Source organism: Ctenopharyngodon idella, chromosome 15, assembly GCF_019924925.1.
Source record: "Ctenopharyngodon idella isolate HZGC_01 chromosome 15, HZGC01, whole genome shotgun sequence".
NCBI classification, from domain to species: Eukaryota; Metazoa; Chordata; class Actinopteri; order Cypriniformes; family Xenocyprididae; genus Ctenopharyngodon; species Ctenopharyngodon idella.
In genome coordinates, this window is record NC_067234.1 from 31,005,432 (window position 1) to 31,029,906 (window position 24,475).

At 38.8% G+C, this 24,475-nt stretch overlaps 1 protein-coding gene across 5 annotated transcripts in view; it reads right to left on the reverse strand.

Moving 5' to 3' along the window:
* The window catches only part of si:dkeyp-97b10.3 (NACHT, LRR and PYD domains-containing protein 1a allele 5), a 34,220-nt gene that overhangs the window by 2,532 nt on the left and 7,213 nt on the right, over positions 1–24,475 (reverse strand). Inside the window, exons 2-13 of one of the 5 annotated variants that reach the window (XM_051863775.1) lie at positions 21,810–21,841; positions 18,038–18,070; positions 16,866–16,934; positions 13,045–13,080; positions 12,889–12,932; positions 12,270–12,322; positions 11,372–11,589; positions 10,517–10,767; positions 3,502–3,645; positions 3,289–3,424; positions 2,764–2,829; positions 2,529–2,576 (exon numbers count right to left, since the gene is read on the reverse strand). In XM_051863775.1, the coding sequence (XP_051719735.1) occupies positions 2,529–2,576; positions 2,764–2,829; positions 3,289–3,424; positions 3,502–3,645; positions 10,517–10,767; positions 11,372–11,589; positions 12,270–12,322; positions 12,889–12,932; positions 13,045–13,080; positions 16,866–16,934; positions 18,038–18,070; positions 21,810–21,841 (1,130 nt within the window). Of the gene's footprint in view, positions 1–2,528; positions 2,577–2,763; positions 2,830–3,288; positions 3,425–3,501; positions 3,646–10,516; positions 10,771–11,371; positions 11,590–12,269; positions 12,323–12,888; positions 12,933–13,044; positions 13,081–16,865; positions 16,935–18,037; positions 18,071–21,809; positions 21,842–24,475 lie in introns of all 5 variants that reach the window. The other 4 variants (XM_051863774.1, XM_051863777.1, XM_051863776.1 and 1 more) reach the window with 4 other exon arrangements.

Sequence of the window (24,475 nt, forward strand, 5' to 3'; positions counted from 1 at the left end):
GCGAGACCACAAAATATAGATCATTCCTGAATATTCCCCATTAAGCTTCAACAACTCTTTGGCTCTGTTTACGGCTGGTATTAAGATGCATTTTGGTTGATCGGATCACAAGTAGACGAGGGAGACATTCCTGTTGTCTCTTTTGTCCACTTTCAACCACTTCTGTCCTGATTTCCTCGAGGGGAGGGTCTATGGGCAGGTAAATGTGTGGGTTTTTTCAGATCTTTCTATCTAATGGAAGAAATAAGCTCACGCAATTTACACGTGAACGTGACTGAAAGCATCAGTGAGTGTGTGTTAGAAATCAGGAATGGTGAGAGAACATTGTGCTTGGTACATTTTTCATCTTGCCAATGTGCTTCCCATAATGTTTACGCATTAGGTAAGTAGATGGTCTTTAGTGGCTGTTCAACCACATTTGACCACATGAGCGTTTACACTACCAAAGCAATCTGGTCTAATGAGTTTTCAACTACCTTCTGAAGTGGTCAAAAGTGGACAAGCTCAAAATGTTTTACACCCTGTTTATTTAGCGTCATCCACTTGTGATCCTATCAATCAAAATGCATATTAATACCAGGTGGAAACAGGGCCTTTCAGTCTTTATTTAAAAACACTTTCCCTAAAAGTTTGCATTAGAAGAGTTTGAAAGAGTGCAAATTTAAACACAACAAAGCCGACTAGTAAGAAGTTTCCCTGTTCAGCCTGATGACATTTAAAGACACAATGTGTCTGTGAAGTTTCAGCTCAAAATACCCCACAGATCATTCATTATAGCTTGTCAAATTTGCCCATATTTGGGTGTGAGCAAAAACACACTGTTTTTGTGTGTGTCCCTTTAAATGCAAATGAGCTGCTGCTCCCGGCCCCCTTTCCAGAAGAGGGCGGAGCTTTAACAGCTCACGCTTCGGTGAACACGGTGAATGGGGGGGACTGTGTTCGGTGAACACAGTCCCCCCAGACACAGACTGTGTTCGGTGAACACAGTCCCCCCATTTTTTTTAAACTTATTATAATTTTGTTTAGCCTTATTTTATTATAATTTTTTTTTCTTTTTTTTTTATTATCCAATTTTCATTTCTCTTTTTTCCTTTGTGTGGAAATCAGTAAATAATTAATGACAGCAATAACATCATACTTTTATAATGTTAAACATTTTGGTTCAGGAGATATGCAGCATGCGTGTATGTATGTGTGTGTATATGTATATATATGTATATGGATATACATATGTATGTATATGTATGTGTGTATTGTTATTTTGTTTATATGTTTGTTTGTTTGTTGGCACTTTGGTTCTATCTCGTATTATGTATTCTTACTGTCTGTCGTAAACTACCTTATATGTCACATACTTACTTTTTTTCTATATATATATATATATATATATTTGTCCATATTTGTTGTTTATTTCTTTGCTTATGTTTTATGTACTTGTTTGATTGCCTAAATAAAAAAATATTTTAAATATGAGAGAAGAACAAAACACTAAACCTGGTTAAAGTATTTATCTGACAAAATTGTTTGGCAAAAAAAGGCAAACTACAGCTACAGGTTTTATTTTACTATGCAAAAGAAAAATGCATAGAAAAACAAAAAGCTCAGGAAAAAGCAAACATTGACTTATGTTGTAGTCAATGTTTGCTTTTTCCTGAGCTTTTTGTTTTTCTGTTGGTTTTCTTCAGTTATTAATATTTTGTTGGTTCTCTTGTTTTTGTGTTCACACATGTGTTCATAATTTCGTTGTATGACAGCCTGGCCTACGCAATATGACTACAAAATCTTTATCACATATTTAATAATATTATAACAAAGCTGGAGAATCTCACGCAGCCAAAATGAGGATTGTCAGTAACGGTGTTCAGCCTTACATTGTTCAAACCGGAGTCGACACTGATGGAGAGACTCAGAAAGAAGTTACAACTTTTAGAATGAAACTGGACGTTTCTGAATGGTTAGTGGATAAATTTATGTAGTTGCTGTGGAGTTGATTCAACTCATCCACTAGCATGTGCCGTCATGTTAATCTTTCGTGCAAATCCAGCGTTGAATTGACCCTCGTTTGTGAAGCAGTCCGGCGTAAAATGACGGCATGACAACAACACTCTACTACAACAACTCTTCCTCTTCTCTAAAGCAGCCCTGGGTGATTTCCATTGAAAATAAAATAACTTTCTTGTCTCCTCTGAGGCTGGGACACTAAATAGTGTTCTGTGCAGCCAACGACAACAGTTATCATGCTTTGCCTCAACTTTTGCCATGGCATTAGAACTGGTACACTGCTGTCGCTTGCAAAAACAAAATGGCAGTGCCGTGGGTGGAAACGTGCAGATTCAGGGGGCAATAATATTATAATAAAATCTGAGCGGCTCATTGTTTCACATGCTTGCAGAGAAAGGCTTATCAAAACAAAGTTTCTGGGTTGTCCTTTTTCACGTTTTCTGGGTTGGTAGATGCACCAGGGACCCAATTATAGTGCTAAAGTGCTGACATACGTCATCCCTGCAGCACTCTATTGCATTGCATACCTTTCATTGGTTTTCTGGGGTTTTCATCTAGATGATGTACACAGTCCCCTGTAAAAGAATTAATATAAGATTTATTGTTCTTTTCAATCACAGGTACACACACACAGGGGTCAAGTCTCCACAACTTACTGTTATAAATGAACAGGATCTTGAACTTAGTCACATTATTTGACTTATAGGTTTATAGTACAATAAAAAAAAAATTTCTGAGCAAATACATAAATTGTCTTTGTACCTGCACTCTGTTCAGCCCTGTTATGCTGTGACGTTTCCCGCTTTTGACATAAAAGCATCTTTCTGACTTCATATTTAAGGGAGACACATGAAAATAATACTTTTGACTAAATGGTTCTCACAGAAGTAAATCTTTAGCAGTGTGTCATTATGTTTATGATAATATTGGCCATAACATCATATGTTGAAGCTGTTATCAGTCATTTTTGTGATGGATTTATTATAAGGCACTGAGTGATAATACCAGACTTTGTGTACTCAAGTGTATTCATTCTGAACTTACTGTTACAGTGTTTAATAATGTAAAGTTTTGCCTGAGAGTTTAACACTTGGCCTTAACATTAAATTTGTTGAGTACTGGAGATGTTTGCACCTGTGCTGCTCTTTGTCACTTATGGGTCTGGTACTAGGCTTGAGGTGGATTTCTTGTAAGTTCAGGAGTAACGTCTTGAATAAAGTTATTAAGACATTTTGGCACCAATGGTGCCATCTCCTTGAAACTCGTGTTTGTGTGTTGAAGCCGTACCCTCTCTGATGGTCGCAGTCCATACAGTATGTCCTGAGTCGGCATCTGTCAAGGACAGTTTGAAAGGAGGACTCTCCTCAAAGAAGACCTCGAAGTATCCCTTCACCTCCACGATGACAGGCGTGAAGAGCATGTCCTGCAGACACATGCACACATGATCTACTCAAAGCCTGCACTGCTGAGTGTGCTGCGATCACCGGCTGCAACCCTTACCTCTGGTGTGATGTGACCCATGGGCTCGCTGATCAGGCGGTACTTCCTGTTCTCCTCTAACATGCACGTAGGTGGCTTGTCTACATGTATGTACCTCTTGTTGTTCTTACAGTTGTTTGCCCGCCGAACGGCCCTTCTGATGTCCTGCGACAAGTTGCAGTATTAGTAATTAAGAGTCTTTTACATACAGCGAAAGCTAGACAGGTTAAACAAACTCGGGGTTACAGGATCAGTAACAAAACCAAACAAATACAACAAGGTTTCTGCAGTACTATGATGCTTGCTAAAAACAATTCTCTGTCACTTCCCTGACACCGTTATTGAACTGAACTGAATTAACATTCAATTTATATATATTTTTTTTTTTAATATTTTAAATCTTTTTAAATAGTTATATTCAAACACAGGTAGCGACGCGACAGGGTCATGCGCTAATGATCCGGAAAGGTCCGGCCAATGTGTTTTGATGTGCTCTGTCAAGACATCTTGGAAAGGGAATGTGTATCTCCTTATTCCACTGTAATGTGCATATACAACAGGAAACTGACTAAACCAGTCAACGACCATTGAAACCCTTCACCCCTCCATTACTGTCTATCTTTTCTCTTTCACTTTTCTTTTCTGTCTGTCTTTTCTATATATCTTCCTCCTTCTCTGTATCTACCCCTTTTTTGTTTATATTTTCAATTTACATTAATTTAACTTTATTTTATTATCATTTTTCTTTTTTAACATTTTTTAAACTTATTATAATTTTGTTTAACCTTATTTTATTATAATTTCTTTTTTTTTTTCTTTTTTTTTATTATCCAATTTTCATTTCTCTTTTTTCCTTTGTGTGGAAATCAGTAAATAATTAATGACAGCAATAACATCATACTTTTATAATGTTAAACATTTTGGTTCAGGAGATATGCAGCATGCGTGTATGTATGTATGTGTATATGTATATATATGTATATGGATATACATGTAGGTATATATGTATGTGTGTATTGTTATTTTGTTTATATGTTTGTTTGTTTGTTGGCACTTTGGTTCTACCTCGTATTATGTATTCTTACTGTCTGTCGTAAACTACCTTATATGTCGCATACTTACTTTTTTTATATATATTTGTCCATATTTGTTGTTTATTTCTTTGCTTATGTTTTATGTACTTGTTTGATTGCCTACATAAAAAAATAAATATTTTAAATATGAGGGAAGAACAAAACACTAAACCTGGTTAAGGTATTTATCTGACAAAATTGTTTGGCAAAAAAAGGCAAACTACAGCTACAGGTTTTATTTTACTATGCAAAAAAAAAATGTATAGAAAAACAAAAAGCTCAGGAAAAAGCAAACATTGACTTCAATGTTTGCTTTTTCCTGAGCTTTTTGTTTTTCTGTTGGTTTTCTTCAGTTATTAATATTTTGTTGGTTCTCTTGTTTTTGTGTTCACGCATGTGTTCATAATTTCGTTGTATGACAGCCTGGCCTACCCACTACTGTACTTTATAGAAAAGGCCTCTAAAATCAAACCAAAAATAAAGTAACGTTATGGAGCTTTTTTTTTGTTTGTTTGTTTTTTTGTTTTTTGAGTCTGACTGGAGAGGAGAGGGGAGGCCTGGACATTCTTAGAAGAAAGTTATATTAATTTGGGTGAGTGCTGTAAATGACTAAATGACTTTTCATTTTTGGCTGAACATTTCCTTTAAGGTCGAGGAAACCTCAGAAGCATTTTTTGACTGACTGAAACTGAAAGCATCTCTCTGAATTACGCTGCACTGAAACTAAAATGTGTGTGCACAGACCACAGGAAGCCATTTCATGTGTGAATTTGATGATTAAACTAAAGAGCAGAAGACAGAGAGAAGCCCCTGCACAGAGACGAGCAGACCACAAACTGTTATTGGATGTCAGATGATGAGGGAAAGTTAAATAATGACATTTAGCAAGCATATTTCAAGAACATTTTCACCATTCAAGAATTTTGGGCCTTGGCCACATTGGCGAGTACCTAATCAGAAACTTTTGCTCTGAGTCAGGTGCTATAATTTTTGATCTTAAAAGAAAAAAAAAAAAATCTACCACAATGCAATGGAAGTCATAATTTGAGTGGAGAAGGCCATAGGGTTTAAATGATATTTATCATCAAGTACATAGATCTTCCCCACATGCATTGCAACAAAATCTGAGGCAATTTGAGAAAAATGTCCTCAAGTTATAAGCTGAAGAACCAGATGTAACAGTAAAGATGACACTTTCCATGAACAGGGTACAGTCTGGTGTTTCAGAGTGAGAACTATTAGATATTAAAGGGATAGTTCACCCAAAAAATGAAAATTATCCCATTATTACTCACCCTCAAGCCATCCTAGGTGTATATGACTATCTTCTTTTAGACAAACACTATTGGAGTTATATTTAAAAATATTCTGGCTCTTCCAAGCTTTATAGTGGGAGTGAACGGGGGACCGATTTTAAAGCAAAAAAAAGTGCATCCATCTATCGTAAAAGTACTCCACACGGCTCCGGGGGGTTAATTAAGGCCTTCTGAAGTGAGGCAATGCATTTTTGTAAGAAAAATATCCATATTTAAAACTTTATTAACTATAATAAACTGTCTTCCCGCAGACGGCAGTACGCAACGATTTGTGGCGGAAGAGTGACCTCTGACCCGACGTATGACGCAATTATGAATGTGGAATTCACAAATTAGTCCAAAACGAGAATTTTTAAAGAGAAATGTTGGAGGATTTCGATATAAGAGAAGAGGAGCTTGAGTTTAAGTTGTGTCAAGGGTTATTCTTGTGGCCCAAGTCGACTTGTGCAGTATGCATACGGTCATCTGCTGGAAGCTAGTTATTTTAGATTGTAAAGTTTTAAATATGGATATTTTTCTTAAAAAAACATCACTTCTCTCAGAAGGCCTTTATTAACCTCGTGGAGCCATGTGGAGTGCTTTTACGATGGATGGATGCACTTTTTTTTAAAGGGTCATGAAACCCCAGAACACATTTTTTGAGCTGTGAACAGATATGTATAGGCTGCACATCATTGAATACACTAAAGGTACTCATTAATTTTATTTAAAAGTTGAAATTAGTAATTTTTGCATTTTTCGGAGCGACTTCTGTCTTCCGGTTTGAAAAGCAAAGTCGAAGCAACGTCACAAAATCTGACGTCATTGTCAGAGTTCGAAGTGGAAGTCGATGCTGGGTCTTGGTGTTGACACTATAGGAAGCGCCCTCAGCATGACCAGTGTCTGAAGCATGCGTAAAAACGCATCTTGCTTGATTTTCTTAGAGTAATGAGAATAATGCGTTTACAAGGAGCCCGTTCTGCTCTCGAGGGAGTTGAATGCATTCACTATGGGTTCACTGTGAGGAGATCTACCCATGCTTGGTTCTTTCTTGAGATGAGAGTCAAGCTTCTGCACCTCGCAGTTCAGGTCCTGTGGCTGCCGAGGCGGAAGGGCAGGATTGATCGTGAGGATTGTAAGTTGAGTGGAGGAGTCTGACGGGAGTTTTTTCCCCTTTTTGATTTCTGATAGCTCCATTGCTCTTAAGTCCCATTTTTGTAAGCTTGCTCTGCTAATTCTTCTGATCCAAAATGGAGATTTATTAAACACCATTGCTCTCATGTCATTTCATGAAGCTGATCTGTGGCCGCTGAGCATAATAATGTGGTGTGTCTAGTTTTGAGGAATTAGATATGGAGAGAGAGTTACGGAGAGAGAGTTGAGGCCTCCTCCGCTGTCCCGCATATAAACCTCCGAGTCTTTTTATTCCTCCTAGATCTCCACATTGAGGTGTCAAGATCATGAAGGAATCTGTACACAGCTCATATAGTATCTCCCACATAGTCTAACTATTTGCGTGTTGAGGGGCTATGTGAGCAGTGATATGTGAGGATGCCCTGGTTTACACTGAGGTTGGGGTCTGCCTTCATGGACCTGCAGAAGTTAAATAGATGGATAGAGTTGCATACAGGTCTATCACCCTCTCCAGCTTTTTAGGCTTGGAGAGTAGAGCAGACAATGATTATGTTTGCTCGCTACTCTAGGAGAACCATGCTTAAAAATGCTTTGCAAGAACTTAGGCTTAAGCTTAACAGCGAGTGCACCAGCGTACATTACATAATGACTAACGTTAACAGCGTGAGTCACTGTGAGATGATATGATCTGCTATCTTATCTACTCCAGAGCAATGCTGTTGGTCAGCATGCTCCCCTGGGGCTTAGTTCCAGGGAATGGAGAACGTGTTGGTCGCGGTGAAACTATGCGACCCCTTCGCTTTTACGGGGCCCTCCTTCCAAGGTGTTAGTTAGAGGAAATCGCTCTCTCTGTCACCTGTTTCACTATTACGTTTAGCATTGCTTTATTATGTTATGAATGCTGCCGCAGTCTTATATTTATCAAGAAACTTTCAGTTGACGTGTTGGATTATGGTTGTATGTCCAACGACATCCCGCCCCCTCCACCTGACTGGAGAGTGGACTAGTGGAACAGAGATGGATCACTGTTGTCATCCCTATTCTGCTTGAATTTCTGAACTCTTTTTCCAGGGTAGAGCTAAAAAAGAGTGAGATTATCTTCTCTCTTTTATCCTCTATCCTGTAAAAAGGGTCAAAAGTAGATAATGTGTTCCCTTGTTGATGGGTTGTTATTTGTCGACATTGGGCATAAAGTAGAGGTCTGGAATCCTGCGGTCATCTGCAGGACCCGACGTAACAGAGTGAGGCGTAGGACAAGTTTTGAATTGCTGAAAATGGATGTGCGTGGGAAGCAGGAGAAAGAAATGACTCGTGGGCTCCCTCAAAATATAATTATCTAATAATAACAGCACATACAAGTGCATGTGTGGAATTTGAAAAAAAAAAATAGGCTATAGACACTTAAGCGAAACAGAATCTAACCAGACAGGGACTGAGAAAATCAGTGTAGACCTCTTCCTATGGGCTTTTGCAAGCAGTAAAAGGACAAAAAGTGAACGTTTTGGGCAAGGGAGGGATAAAATATAACATATTTTTGGCAGGAGCGGGATTGAAAAATCCATCCAGTGCAGACCTCTAGCACGAAGCTTGATAAAGAGATTTGCGATTGGTAGAACGCTATACATCCCACACTTCTCATTTACCACCATCTCCAAATTGTTTATTGGAGTTTAAATAGGGCTAGAGAGCTTCCCTCTAGACAAGGACACCATGGTGGGTTTTAAAGTAGGGCTGCAGACTCACCCTTTGGCTGGGTTGTTTGGTAATGGAGTTACATTGGGCAGAACGTCATGCGTCCCATGCTCTTCAAGATGGGGCTGTCTAAACCTGGACTTCCCTCATCTGAGGTCAGAAGTTTTGGAGATTATTCTCAAAGTGCCTGTGGATACTGGCTTTAGAGAGCCGGGCCACTGTGCATCTCTTGCACAAGTCGCGTAGGATGTGCCTTTGGGTGTTAATGCGCTCTTTCTGACTCTGGGTTGGAACAGTAGAGTCACTTAAGTGCTATGCCCACTCTGTTTGTGCGTACTCACAACATTTTCTTCAGCATGGCATAGTGGGCATTGCCTTCCTCAAAGCATCAACACCAAGACGCAGTGTCGAAGTTCCACTTCGAAAGGGAACGTCTTAGTTTACAAATGCAACCTGGTTCCCGAAGAATGCCCACCGCGGCACGGTCTCCACTGTTGTTTTGTTTGTTTGTTTTTTTTTATATGAAGTTCCAAACGTAGGTTCGGGAGGAGCCTAAACATTCAGTCCTGTCAATCATCATTGCGTGCGTACAATATAAGCTGCAATCACCGCGTCACAGAGTCACACACAGTGCAGCAGGAATCACAGTTCACTGATCACGTGATGAGAGTACGGCGAGACTGACAAGACGAAGGATTTGTTGCGCAACAGAGTAATAAATGTTTTATCTTGTAGAAAGCACACTCAGCATCGCCTCTCCGTATTCACAGAGTGTTCACACGAATTTGAAAGCGAAAGTAAAATGCGAGCTACCCGATGTGCGCAAATCAGGCTACATACAATAGCCTGTCTCCCAATATCAAACCACCTCTTAGTGCTGGTCTCTGTTTTTGTCTCTGTTTTCACTTTGAATATTGACAGAGTACTTTGATAATGGTTGCACTTATTGTTAGCACTTAATAAGACTAAAAAAAATGTTATTTATTTATTTTTATTTATACTGTTTTTATTTCTATGTTCAATTTGTGGAAAGGAGTTCAATGAGGAGGTCACACAAGCCTCAATCAGAAGTTCTGGAAGCTCATAAATCATGTACAGTTAGGTCTGAAGAGACTTATATGAAATCATACAGGACAGAAGACAGTTGAGTTTGTGGCAAAACCTTTTACAATGCTTGAATATTGTTGTCTATCAATGCGTATGATAACTCATACTCAGAAAGTAGTACTGAAATGACATTCATTAATCAAGATGATTAGTTAAAACATTTCAAGACTAGTTTTTCAGTCATGAATTTTGTCATTGAGGATTTCTTAAAAATTCTGTGCAAAAATCTTGAGCTAAGTGTCTCGTCACACCCCTAGCCACTACTGTATCTCATATAGCTCATAAATCATGAAGTTTGACATTTTTGGTTTTATTCAAGCTCTATATTGTCGTCTAGTCATGGAACGTGTCATACTGTGAAAACTGAAAGCATGATGCTGAGATCTGGCAGGGATTTTAAAGTTTCCATTCTACAGCTGCAGGCATTTATTGGATGATGAAACTATTACACATTAACACAAAGCCACCCACTAACATGGACACAATCAAACATCACAGAGTAAGAATCAAGCACAGAGTGTGTGATGTCAATGATGATGTCATCAGTCCTCTTTACTGCCACTAGTCCCTGAAGACATGCTGCACAGCATTGCTCTAAATTTACATCTAAATACAGCAGATTACCAAAAGGTTACATCGCAGGGTTACCGAAAATACGACCAATCAGCCGTGTTCTGTAAAAAACATTTGACTTGTCATATTTCTGTGAAAGCAGAAGCCCTTTAGTTTTCTCACCTTGATGTCAGAGCAGTTGTTTCCAGCCAGATAAACTCTGAAGGAGAAGGAGTTTTCATGGCCCACCTCTTTGAACACCTGCACGACCCCATGATGCTCTGCTGACTTAGACGTCTGAGCAATCGGACCCACGGGTGAAAGCGAAGACACAGTCCATTTGACGTGACTCCCGGAGTGATCGGCCGAGGGCTCGATCAGACCATGGCTGTTCTTCACATGTAGCACGCTGAACTTCACCTCGTTGTCTTTATCTGCTGAGAGAGAAGGATGCATATACGGGAAAAGACAGTGAGAATGGTCAAAAATGAAAACATTTTGATTCAATTCTTAAAATTCCCACCATGTCAAAACCATCAAAAGAGCACTTAAACCCTGCAAAACTGAAAAACCTACTGTGAGAAATCTTTCATACTTTTCAAACGGTATGATTTGGCCAGAGGAGAACTGAGCCTCCCAAATTTTCTTTCTCCATTTCTGTCTCCTGATGGAGTTTGGGTTCTTGCCACTGTCTCCTCTGGTTTGCTTAGTTGGGGACACTTAATATCCAGCAATATTAGTGATTTGACTGCACTGACACCAATGGATGAGAACAAAACTTAAACTGAGCTGAATAATGGCACTATTGTCTTCAGTAGAGCTGCTTATAGCTGAACTGAAATTGCTTCATAATTGATGAACTTTACACAGTTATTGAACTGAACTGAATTGACCTGAATAATGACAGCAGCAGAATTGAATTCTGTTTGCATCACTGGCCATTATTTTCTTGTTTAATGCAGTAAAGCTTCTTTGATACAATCTGTATTGTATAAAGTGCTATATAAATAATGGTGACTTGACTTGATATCTCTGTACCTGCTAAACACAGTGAGTGTGGGAACTGGATGGATTTGAGAATAGACGGATCGCAGTCCACATCAAAAATGGGTCCAGCAAATTTCCATGATCCTGTCAAGTAGGCGCTAAACTTGCTCCAGGAGAGAATGCAGTAGGTGATTTTGACGCGCTGGGTGACCTCGAACACCAGCCCAGTGTCTGAACACTCATACACACCCTCAGCATCCAGCTGTAGCCTACAGCAGAGCAGAACAACAACACTGGACATCACTGGAGAGCAACGGGAAGTCAGTGTCAAATCAGTGGATCTGAAGCATTTCCTGAAGTAGTCTAAACTTGTGTTTATAAGCACTGTAATCTTAGTTACCAGCCTATGTAGTTATCACAACATTTTCCTTTAACATTTCACATCTCAGTCCTCAAAAAACATCTTTTAATATTGGTATAAATGCCTTTTTTTCTGTTTACACACACAGTACCATTCAAATGTTTGGGGTCAGTATGATTTTTTGTTTTGTTTTGTTTTGTTTTGTTTTTGGAAGAAATTAGTACTTTTATTCAGCAAAGTGATCAAATAAATGCAGCATTGGTGAGCAGAAGAGACTTCTTTCAAACATCTTACTGACCCCAAGCTTTTGAATGGAAGTGTTTTTCTATGAACCTTGGTGTTCTTGACGTATTATTCACTGGGGAATATCACCATGCAACAGAAACAATTAAATGACACATTTGACAATTCTCACATTTACATCTTGGATTCTTATAAACCTGGCAGTGTTCAAGTTTAACACTGGTCATTTTGAAAAAAGAGAGTCATAAAGCAAGTGGACAAGACTGCTGTGAGTCAGATGTGACTGATCACTGTACTGCATGAGCCGTGAGCAAATCTGGTACAGCATGGAGAAGAGGAACCTACTGCAAACGATCTCTGGACATTTTCCTGGGGGTGACAAGCTCATATTTGGGATTCTGTGAGGGAAAAAACAGTTGCATGTCAGCATTAAATTCATCACCAGTAGTTAATAGTATCAACGGTGCCACAGTAAGATCAACAGTATGTTCTTTTGATGTTCATCTAACGTCATAATATCTGAGATATTGAAAAGATCTCATTTGCAATCTTTTCTTCCTTTGTGTAAGTGGTGCTTGATCTGATCAAAAGTGATACTTTGGCTGAAAAGTTTGAGAACCACTAGTATGAAATGCTGGTATATAAATACACTGCCAGTCAAAAGTTAAGATGTACTTCACTGAATTTCTCATTACCTTAAAAACCTTTTGATCTAAAGGCTTCTGCTTAAATGGTTCAAATGAGTTTTGTAGACAAATACTGAATATGAATTTATTTACATAAATCATACAGTGAAGAGCAAAACTAATCATGAAATACTCCATCACACATGATCCTCCTTCACTAATGTTTAGAAGCATCCCATGATGCACCTGATGAAGGTGGTTGATGAACGTCTAGAGTGAGCAGACAGAGAAGCTATGAATGTTCTGTTGATGTTACCAGTGTTCAGAGACGGACTAACCTTTAGAGCTCTGCACTTCTCACAGCACGGCTGAAGCTGCTCACCTGAGGCATTATGGGAGAGAAACAAACTATATGACTGACACAACAAACACCCAATATCAGCTCATGCTGTAAACATCTGAAACATGTTTAAAACAGAGAGCAGTATCATTACCGCCAGGTTTTTCTGCTCTGGATCTCGTGTCAGAGTCTGAAAAAGCAAGATATTCCATCATTATGCTTGATCTTTCACTCAAGGTGTAAAAAACTGGACCCTTTTTAGGAACCCTGAAAGCTTCACATTTCATTTTTATCTTAAAATAAAATGATTCTTTACAATAAAATCTCTTGGTGTCCATTACTGTGATTGTTTATTGCTACAGTGCATCCGGAAAGTATTCATAGCGCTTCACTTTTTCCACATTTTATTATGTTACAGCCTTATTACAAAATGGATTAAATTCATTATTTTCCTCAAAATTCTACAAACAATACCCCATAATGACAACGTGAAAGACGTTTGTTTGAAATCTTTGCAAATTTATTAAAAATAAAAAAATGAAAAAAAAAAAAAATTCACAGCCTTTGCCATGACACTCAAAATTGAGCTCAAGTGCTTCCTCTGTTTCCACTGATCATCCTTGAGATGTTTCTACAACTTGATTGGAGTTCACCTGTGGTAAATTCAGTTGATTGGACATGATTTGGAAAGGCACACACCTGTCTATATACGGTCCCACAGTTAACAGTGCATGTCATAGCACAAACCAAGCCATGAAGTCCAAGGCACAGATCTGGGGAAGGGTACAGAAAAATTTCTGCAGCACTGAAGTTCCCAATGAGCACAGTGGCCTCCATCATCCGTAAATAGAAGAAGTTTGGAACCACCAGGACTCTTCCTAGACTGGGCCGCCTGGACAAACTGAGCGATCGGGGGAGAAGGGCCTTAGTCAGGGAGGTGACCAAGAACCCGATGGTCACTCTGACAGAGCTCCAGCATTTCTTTCTGAAGAGAGGAGAACCTTCCAGAAGGACAACCATCTCTGCAGCACTCCACCTATCAGGCCTGTATGGTAGAGTGGCCAGACGGAAGCCACTCCTCAGTAAAAGGCACATGACAGCCCGCCTGGAGGACTCTCAGACCATGAGAAACAAAATTCTCTGGTCTGATGAAACAAAGATTGAACTCTTTGGCCTGAATACCAAGCGTCATGTCTGGAGGAAACCAGGCACCGCTCATCACCTGGCCAATACCATCACTACAGTGAAGCATGGTGGTGGCAGCATCATGCTGTGGGGATGTTTTTCAGTGGCAGGATCTGGGAAACTAGTCAGATCAAGGGAAAGATGAATGCAGCAATGTACAGAAACATCCTTGATGAAAACCTGCTCCAGAACTCTCTGGACCTCAGACTGGGGTGAAGGTTCATCTTCCAACAGGACAATGACCTTAAGCACACAGCCAAGATAACAAAGGAGTGGCTACAGGACAACTCTGTGAATGTCCTTGAGTGGCCCAGCCAGAGTCCAGACTTGAACCCGATTGAACATCTCTGGAGAGATCTGAAAATGGCTGTGCACTGACGCTCCCCATCCAACCTGATGGAGCTTGAGAGATCCTGCAAAGAAGAATGGGAGAAACTGCCCAAAAATAGGTGTGCCAAGCTTGTAGCATCATACTCAAACAACTTGAGGCTGTAATTGGTGTCAAAGGTGCTTCAACAAATTATTGAGCAAAGGCTGTGAATACTTATGTACATGTGATTTTTTTTTTATTTATTTTTTTTTTTTTTAATAATTTTCAAAGATTTCAAACAAACTTCTTTCATGTTGTCATTATGGGGCATTGTTTGCTCCATTTTGGAATAAGGCTGTAACATAAAATGTGGAAAAAGTGAAGTGCTGTGAATACTTTCTGGATGCACTGTATATATTAGGCTTTAGTACTGCTTTCAGTACATTTCATCTTCTGCTTTAAAGCAGCGAGGCACTGTAGAAGCACTGGCTATGTTTACATACAACCAAATAATCCTTTAGCAATCGGATTGATGGCGTAATCAGACTGAAATCTTTCATGTAAACACCTTAATCGATCTGATTGAGCTCGGTCTGAATAAAATTTCGATCGGATTGGAAGTGCTAATTTACTCCTTTTCTAATCCGATTGAGAGGACATGTAAACACTTGATCAGATTGAAAACCAAAACTGGAAAGGATTGCTCATGTGCAATGACATGGCTTCGTGAGCTCGTCATCTAATCAGGAACTGAAATAGGTAAATATTAAAGTGGACCTATAATGCCCCTTTTCACAAGATGTAATATAAGTCTCAGGTGTCTCCAGAATGTGTCTGTGAAGTTTCAGCTCAAAATACCCCACAGATCATTTATTATAGCTTGTCAAATTTGCCCCTATTTGGGTTTAAGCAAAAACACGCCGTGTCCCTTTAAATGCAATTGAGCTGCTGCTCCCAGAACCCTTTCCAGAAGAGGGCGGAGCTTTAACAGCTTGCGCTTCGGTTGCTCAACAACAACAAAGCTGGAGAATCTCACGCAGCCAAAATGAGGATTGTCAGTAACGGTGTTCAGCCTTACATTGTTCAAACTGGAGTCGGACACTGATGGAGAGACTCAGGAAGAAGTTACAACTTTTAAAATGAAACTGGACGTTTCTGAATGGTTAGTGGATAAATTTATGTAGTTGCTGTGGAGTTGATTCAACTCATCGACTAGATACACTACTGTTCACATACACTATATGTACAAAAGTATCTGGACATCTGACCATTACACCAACAGGGACTGGAATTGGTTCCCCTTTGCAGCTAAAACAGATTCCACTCTTCTGGGAAATTTCTGTGGGAGTTTTTGCCCATTCATCCAGTAGAGCAGTTGTGAGGTCAGGAACTAATGTTGGATGAGAAGGTCTGGCAAATCTCTGTTCCAATTCATCCCAAAGGTGTTTGATGGGGTTGAGGTCAGAGCTCTGTATGGACCAGTCACGTTCTTCCACACCAAACTCATTAAACCATGTCTTTATGGACCTTGCTTTATGCACTGGGGCACAGTCCTGCTGGGATAGACATGGGCCTTCCCCAAACTGTTCCCACAAAAGTTGGAAGCATAGCATTGACCAAAATGTCTTGATAGGCTGAATCATTACGGTTTCCCTTCACTGGAAAGGGCTTAACCCAACCCCTGAAAAGCAGCACATACCATTGTCCCTCCACCAAACTATACACTTGGCGCAATGCAGTCAGGCAGGCAATGTTCTCCTGGCATCCGTCAAACCCAGACTCATACATCAGACGGCCAAACAGAGAAGCATGATTTGACTCCACAGAACAGGTTTCCACCGCTCCAGAGTCCAGTGGTGGTGTACTTACACCACTCCTTCTGACACTTGGCATTGTAGTTGGTAATGTGAGGCTAGCATGCAGGTGCTCAGCCATGAAAACCCACTTCACGAAGCTCCCGCTGCACAGTATTTGTGCTGATATTAATGCCAGTGGAAGTGTGTAACTCTTCAGCTATGGAATCAGCAGAGTGTTGGTGAATTTTACGCACCATTTGCCTCAGCACTCGGTGACTGGTCTAATTTGTGATTTTACGTGTTCTTCCTCTTTGTGGCGAGTTTCTGCTGTTCATAAACACTTCCACTTTCCAATAATACCACTTACAGTTGACCGTGGAAAATCTAGCAGAGATGAAATTTCACAAACTGACTTATTGGGAAGGTGGCATCCTATCACAGTACCACGCTTAAATTCACTGAGCTCTTCAGAACGACCCTTTTTCTCCACAAATGTTTGTAAATGCAGACTGCATGGCTAATTTTATACACCAGTGGCAATGGGTCTGATTGAAATGCCTGAATTCAAGAATTAGGAGATGTGTCCCAATACTTTTGTCCATATAGTGTATAGTATTCATATTTTAAGGAGATAAAAGTATAAAAAGCATCAGAAAAGATTATATATGGAGAGCAAATCTCAACCTGACTCTTTTTCCTCTTCCTCTTCATGGGCCTCCTCTTCCTCTGAGCTCTCCTCAGCTGACGTATCATCTGAACAAACACATGCACATCGTACAATATAGTGTCATACATGTTTCTTTGAGAAAAACTCTCACCTCCCAAGCCAGCTCAATCAGTGAAGCGCTCCTCTTCATATAGTGTGGAGTGTGTGCAGCAGGTTTGAATGTTAATGAGAATGAGTAGATGACAAACTACTTTAACCTGTTAAAAATGTTAAACTTTTTGAACATAGATCTGGTTCATGAAAAATGTAAGTGTAAAAAAAAAGCTCATGAGACTCATGTTTTCATGCTTGAATGTTGATTATTTATTATTCTCCATTGTTGCAGCTCCTCTCTTCCCAGTCTGTCAGTAACGCTCTGTTTAGTTCCTGTCTCTATGAAGCCCCTTCTTCTGAAAAGCACAATGTGCTCTGATTGGTTGGCTGGAGCAGTGTGTTGTGATTGGTCATTTGGGAAATGTCCCGCCCCTTACCATAACGGCAAGTTTCAACACACTACTAATTAACTCAACCAGGCCCCGCCCCTTTATTCTGCGTATGAATTATTCAAATGAGGACTTTTGTAAAGAAAACTCAAGACTACAATGGAGGCGTTTCAGGGAGTTCAGAAACACTGACACTGATATAGAGAAGAACTCTTTGTGCTTTAGAACTTAAGTAACTATATGGTTTCTATAACACTACAGTATATGTTTTCAAACAACAGAATGACCAGAATAAAACACATGAGATGGCAAGACCTCAGGATATTATGGTGCAAATTTCCTCCAGTTCTGATCACAATGACAGGAAATGTTTGGTAGAGGTTATTGTTGCTGAAGCACTAAATACACACACAAAATCCAAGGGTTGACGTAATGTTTCCACCCTGCACACTCAATGTTTAACAAGGTATCAAAACATATAATTTTTGTGTAATGTGTCTTTTGGTGTGACTTAAGTTGAAGGGAAGATGAAAATTTTATTACCAATTTATGCAGAATCTCAGGTAAATACAAAAGGTGCACATACTTGTTCCTTTAACTACTGCACTGATTCTTGTATTTTTAGTGTGTTTCTTCACAAGACATACAGTACATGCTGTCGAGAAGCAGTCGAAAAGCAGATTTGACTTTTAAATGAACTCACGTACCTGAACTGCTGTGAGAACTTTCAGCAGGATGATCTGTTTAAACACAAAACAGGAACATAACAACAACTTAGATAATTAATGTGGTTCAGATAACATCATATTTTGAGTTTCTGATGATTAAACCAATCGCCTTCATTGTAGTAACTAAATTTTTAATTTCAATGAACTTAAAATTAAGCAAACCAGGTAACTTACTTTTTTAAGTTAAACCAACAATTCTTTTTTACAGTGAAGCTTTATGAAGAGTCCATGAACTAATGATCTTAACCTCTACAGCTCACCTTAAACAAACCGCAACATCATTAACCATTCATTCAGAAGAGAACTAAAGAGAATACAGAAAATAACCAGCAATCACACTAAATGTTACGGAAGCCCTAAACGGCCATGTATTATTATTATTTTTTCTATCTTGTTTTCTCGTGATCACAAATTATTTTCTCGTGATCTCGAGATAACAAAAGTTGTTTTCTCGTGATCACAACTTAATTTTCTCGTCATCTCGACATAAAAGTTCTTTTTACAATGATTGATTCTGAAACACTGCACCTGGATTCTACTGTTGCTATAGAAACGAACACAACTTTCACGCGCATCAGATCGACGGATAAATCATGCGCTCTTATATCTTGTGGATATTTCAGCAAAATGTTTACTTCGCTTAATAATAAAGTTTACAATAAATAACTGCATATAGGCTAATCAATCACTTTTCAATAAATGTACGCTAAACATTTTATTTGTGTAATTAACATGTTTAATAATCAACAGATTCAACATCTCAAGTGCAGACGGGGTGCCTTCAGAAAGATGCCAGATTATTCTATAATTCTAAAAACTTTTAAAGCTGCTTGGATTAAACCCACTTTATTTTCCTCATTCGCTTGAAATAAAATTATATTACATAACGTGTTAGTTATTTTTATTCGTCATGTAGAATAGGCTGTGATCATGTGCGTTAAACTGTCTTCCTCCTCCTAGCTCTTCAATTAAAAAGAGGTGCAATACTCCAGATTTCCAAAAAACAAAACTTTAATCCAGTTGATATAGGCTAAAACAATCTTGGGATGCTGTTTGGGAAGAGTGTTTATGTGTATGTGTGTGGTTTCCTACAAAGAAATGTAGAAAATACAGGTTACACACTATCACTGAATTAAATGACATAGGCTATAAATCATATTTCTTATCAATATACATTGAGTGACATAGTGAGGTAAACGAACACTGAAACTGCAATGATTAAAATGGCATCTTAAAGATACACAATAAGGTGCAAACAGAATACTATACAGTGACATCAAAATTAGTTTTAATAAGCAATAAGTTTAGTATCACAACGAACTATTGCGGTAGTGAAACTGTGAGTCATGCATCTAGCAGACAGAACGTAACGATAACAGATACACTTTCAAGCAAAATAATCATATTCAAGCATTTAACAATTAAGTTAATTACTTAACGCACACAATACTGCACAAAATAAAGCGATCACGAAGACTCTCTCTGTCTGAAACTCGTACAATCTGGGCCAATATGAACTAATACAGTAAAGTGGATATTTACGGCACCCCATCAGTTATATTTGGTAATATACTATCACCTGTTGGCACATTTGTATAATTTAGAGCAGAGATTAAGTCGTGATCTCGAGAAAACAACTTTTGTTATCTCGAGATCACGAGAAAATTAAGTTGTGATCTCGAGAAAACAACTTTTGTTATCTCGAGATCACGAGAAAATTAAGTCGTGATCACGAGAAAACAACTTGTTATCTCAAGATCACAAGAAAATAAGCCGTGATCACGAGAAAACAAGATAGAAAAAATAATAATAATCCATGGCCGTTTAGGGCTTCCGTAAAATGGAGTTGCTTTGGAGGTCAAAACTTCACCTGTTCATGTGATTGTTAAATGATACATGTTAAATGCTGCATGGTAATATGGTGAATGAAGATAATGAACAACTTTGTAAAATAATTTAATTCAAATAATAAAAAAACAGGTTAAACCAGTCTACATGTGTGAGCAACATCACCTTCATTCATTCATCCGTAAATATAAAGCAAAGCCACTGATCTCTCTGAGTAAGAAGTAGATAAACACCACTTCACATTCAGAGCGCTGATTCATTCAGGCGCTCTGTCTTTACTTTCCCCGGGAAACCCCCTTCTGCCACTAATAGATAAAGAGCGACACTGCTTTCTCATAAAGCATCAGTTCACTTTTAGTTATTTGTAATAGTTATTTGGAATTACATATATGCACAAAGGGAGAGTTGGGGGGCTACTATCAGTACTACAAATGATGGTTATAACCAGTTAAATATGTGGCCTCTAATATAAACACACACTTGTTAGCAAAATAAAACCACACATTGTCCTTACTTGAAATGAAATAAAATAAAAAATAAATAATAATAGTTTAATTTGATATACTAAAATTACTAAAACTAAAACAGAAACAAAAACTATATACACTATATTGCCAAAAGTATCGGGACACCCCTCCAAATCACTAAATTCAGGGGTTCCAATCACTTCCATGGCCAGAGGTGTATAAAATCAAGCACCTAGGCATGCAGACTGCTTCTACAAACATTTGTGAAAGAATGGGTCGCTCTCAGGAGCTCAGTGAATTCAAGCGTGGTACAGTGATAGGTTGCCACCTGTGCAATAAGTCCATTTGTGAAATTTGAGCAGCTGCATCCAAGCCTTACATCACCAAGTGCAATGCAAAGTGTCGGATGCAGTGGTGTAAAGCACACCACCACTGGACTCTAGAGCAGTGGAGACATGTTCTCTGGAGTGATAAATCACGCTTCTCTGTCTGGCAATCTGATGGACAAGTCTGGGTTTGGCGGTTGCCAGGAGAACGGTACTTGCCTGACTGCATTGTGCCAAGTGTAAAGTTTGGTGGAGGGGGGATTATGGTGTGGGGTTGTTTTTCAGCGTTTGGGCTTGGCCCCTTAGTTCCAGTGAAAGGAACTCTTAATGCTTCAGCATACCAAGACATTTTAGACAATTTCATGCTCCCAACTTTGTGGGAACACTTTGGGGATGGCCCCTTCCTGATCCAACATGACTGCGCACCAGTGCACAAAGCAAGGTCCATAAAGACATGGATGAGTGAGTTTGGTGTGGAGGAACTTGACTGGCCTGCACAGAGTCCTGACCTCAACCCGACAGAACACCTTTGGGATGAATTTGAGCGGAGACTGCGAGCCAGGCCTTCTCGCCAACATCACTTCTGACCTCACAAATACGTTTCTGAAAGAATGGTCAAAAATTCCCATAAACACACTCCTAAACCTTGTGGAAATCCTTCCCAGAAGAGTTGAGGCTGTTATAGCTGCAAAGGTTGGGCCAACTCTATATTAAACCCTACGGATTAAGAATGAGATGTCATTAAAGTTCATGTGCACGTAAAGGCAGGCATCCCAAAACTTTTGGCAATATAGTGTATATATATGAAAAAAAAAAAAAAAAAAAAAAAAAAACTAATAAAAATTACAAAAACACAATAAAATAAATGTAAACTAACATATATAAAAAATGAAACTTTATTTAAAGAAAATGAGATTATTATCTGAATGATGGTGAAATAACACCACAGCTTATCTGATGGAGTGTGTGTATATGTAAGGTTATGATGACCTCTGCTGGAGAATGTGTTACACTGTTTTACACTCATGTTTGCAGTCCATGTCCTTCTCCCTGTTCAAGCTTAATAAAATGAATCTGATTTGAGTTGGGATGCTGAACACATTGACTCACCCTTCAGGTCTGATGGCGAAACGTCTCCATTCCTGAAAAGAACAAATAAACCATGTGTGAATATCAAAAACAGTTCATAAAGATATGTGCTAAAACATCTTGTTTCAATTTGGATATTTGAGAAATGCAGTGTGGTAAAGCAGGCAGACATGACAAACAAAGAAAGAAAATTCAGAAATAACTTTGCTACCAATGGAAAGCTGCAATCTTGACCTTCCCATTATCATTGACCTTCACTTAATGTCATATTTGTGAAATCTACAAATATTATGTCCTTTTACAGTCTTGATGTTGTTTTTGGGCTCTACTAGAACAGGTGTTCATTATTTTCCTCATATTCTCCATTGTTGCAGATCCTCTCTTCCCAGTCTGCCAGTAACGCTCTGTTTAGTTCCTTTCTCTATGAAGCCCCTCCTTCTGAGAAGCAGTTTGCTCCGATTGGTCGGCTGGAGCAGTGTGTTGTGATTGGTGTTTGGGAAATGTCCCGCCCCTTACCAAAACTGAGAGTTTCAAGACACTGCAGGCCTGTCTAAATACCCATGGCTACTTGAGGATGTGCGGACATGACAGGGAGTGAAAGATGCACATTACAAATACAATAAAATATGCAAATGAAATAAACAGACCTTTATTTTTTCACAGTAGGTGTAATTATCAGTAGTATTCAAGTATTGATTCTTGAGTGAGTGAGTTTCTCTTTGTCTTTTGATGTTGTTTGATGAACAGACAACAGCAGGTTTATTAGGCTGCTGTCACTTTAAGACCTCATGTATGGATCTAATATACAGACAAGCATCCGGTTTTCTCCCAACTGTTTACGTTCACTTAAGACATAATCGATAGTGTTTATGTAAACCTTGTGTTTATTTGACTCATGCACTGTTTTGACAGGCCTTTAGAGTGCTTCGGGTGAACGTGCTCAGAAAAGTGCATGTCAAAACAGCACTTTACAGTGAAAAAAATGTTTAACTGTCCAGGCTTTAAAACGCATGTAAATAACTGCAATGTCACGTGAGCATAACCCTACCTCTGTGTTAACATGTGATGTGAATGTAAGTCGCGTCGTTCAGTATGTTGTGACAGAGGCGCCAGAACTGCAGCTGAGAGAATGCACTGTAGCACGTTCAGCGCTTCCAGGTTCTACGTCAGAACACCGACTCAGTATTGTCCGGCTCCTGAGTCAGCATCACACACATGTGTCGTGCTGATCACGTGATCAGCTTCGGCCAATAATGAGTCGGCATTCTGATGTAGAACCTGGAAGCGCTGGATGTAAAAAACGTATGAGAATGACACAGAAGAGAAGATATTGTTGAATAAAGTCGTTATTTTTGCACATAAAAAGTATTCTTGTCTCTTTATAACATTAAAGGGGACCTATTATGCAAAATTCACTTTTGCGTGGTGTTTGTCTATTAATGTGTGTTGGCAGTGTGTGTACACAACCACCCTATAATGATAAAAATCCAACCTTTTTTAATCCCCATAAATCATAAGCAGTGTCTCAGAAGAAGCCGTTTCTAGATCCCTGGCAGTGTTACGTCACATTAGCCACAGGCCCCTCCCACGAATGTTGACAGACACTGCCGTTTTAACATAAACAGGCTTGTACTAATATAGTGGATAAAAACAAGAAGACAATATAAGTTATAACCGTAATTGAACTAAACTATACCTGTTCTATCTCCATGCAGCATATATTCGCAGTTTCTGACATTCTAGCATGTCCTGACTGACTCCTGACACCAGAGAACGAGCTCTTGAAGCTCCGCTCTCTTAGGCCGAGCACAGCAGCTCATTTGCATTTAAAGGGCACACACTGAAATGGCGCGTTTTTGTTCAACCCCAACAAGTGGCAATTTTAACATGCTATAAAAAATTATCTGTGGGGTATTTTGAGCTAAAACTTCACATACACATTCTGGGGACATCAGAGACTTATTTTACATCTTGTAAAATGGGGCATAATAGGTCCCCTATAAGGTTGAACTACTGCAGTCACGTCGACTGTTTTAACAACGTCTTTACCTTTCTGGACCTTGAAAGTGTTGATTATATTGCTGTCTATGGACGAGTCATATACCTCTTGGATTTAAAAAATATCTTAATTTGTGTTCTGTAGATGAACGAAGGTCTTACGGGTGTGGAACGACATGAGGGTGAGTACTTGATGTCAGAATTTTAATGTTTGGGTGAACTAACCCTTTTAATAAATATCTAACGAAGAGTGCAGTTTTTCTCCAGATATCAGTATAATAATAGATGTGATATTGATTTTATACAAGTTTAATAAACAAGAAGTTAATATTAAGTGACTTAAATTTAGACACCATATTGCCTCTTTTTGCTCTATTTCACCAATGAAAATAGTTCGAAACAAGGCCACAGCACTGTAATTGTTTCCTTACTGAATGAATCGGTTTTTTGATCAAATCAGTTGAATCAATGATTCAATGACTAAGATAGATTGAAATAGTCAAATGCTTTGTTCCTGAATGAACAGTTAAATCTCAATTACTCACTTATTAACGGTGACTTGCTGCCACCTAGTGGCGGGTTTAATTTAACATTCAAAGTATCTTTTCATGTTTTAAATAATTTCAAATATCAATATTCAATGTTTTATCTTTAAAACATCAAAACATTATTTATGCATTTATAACTGC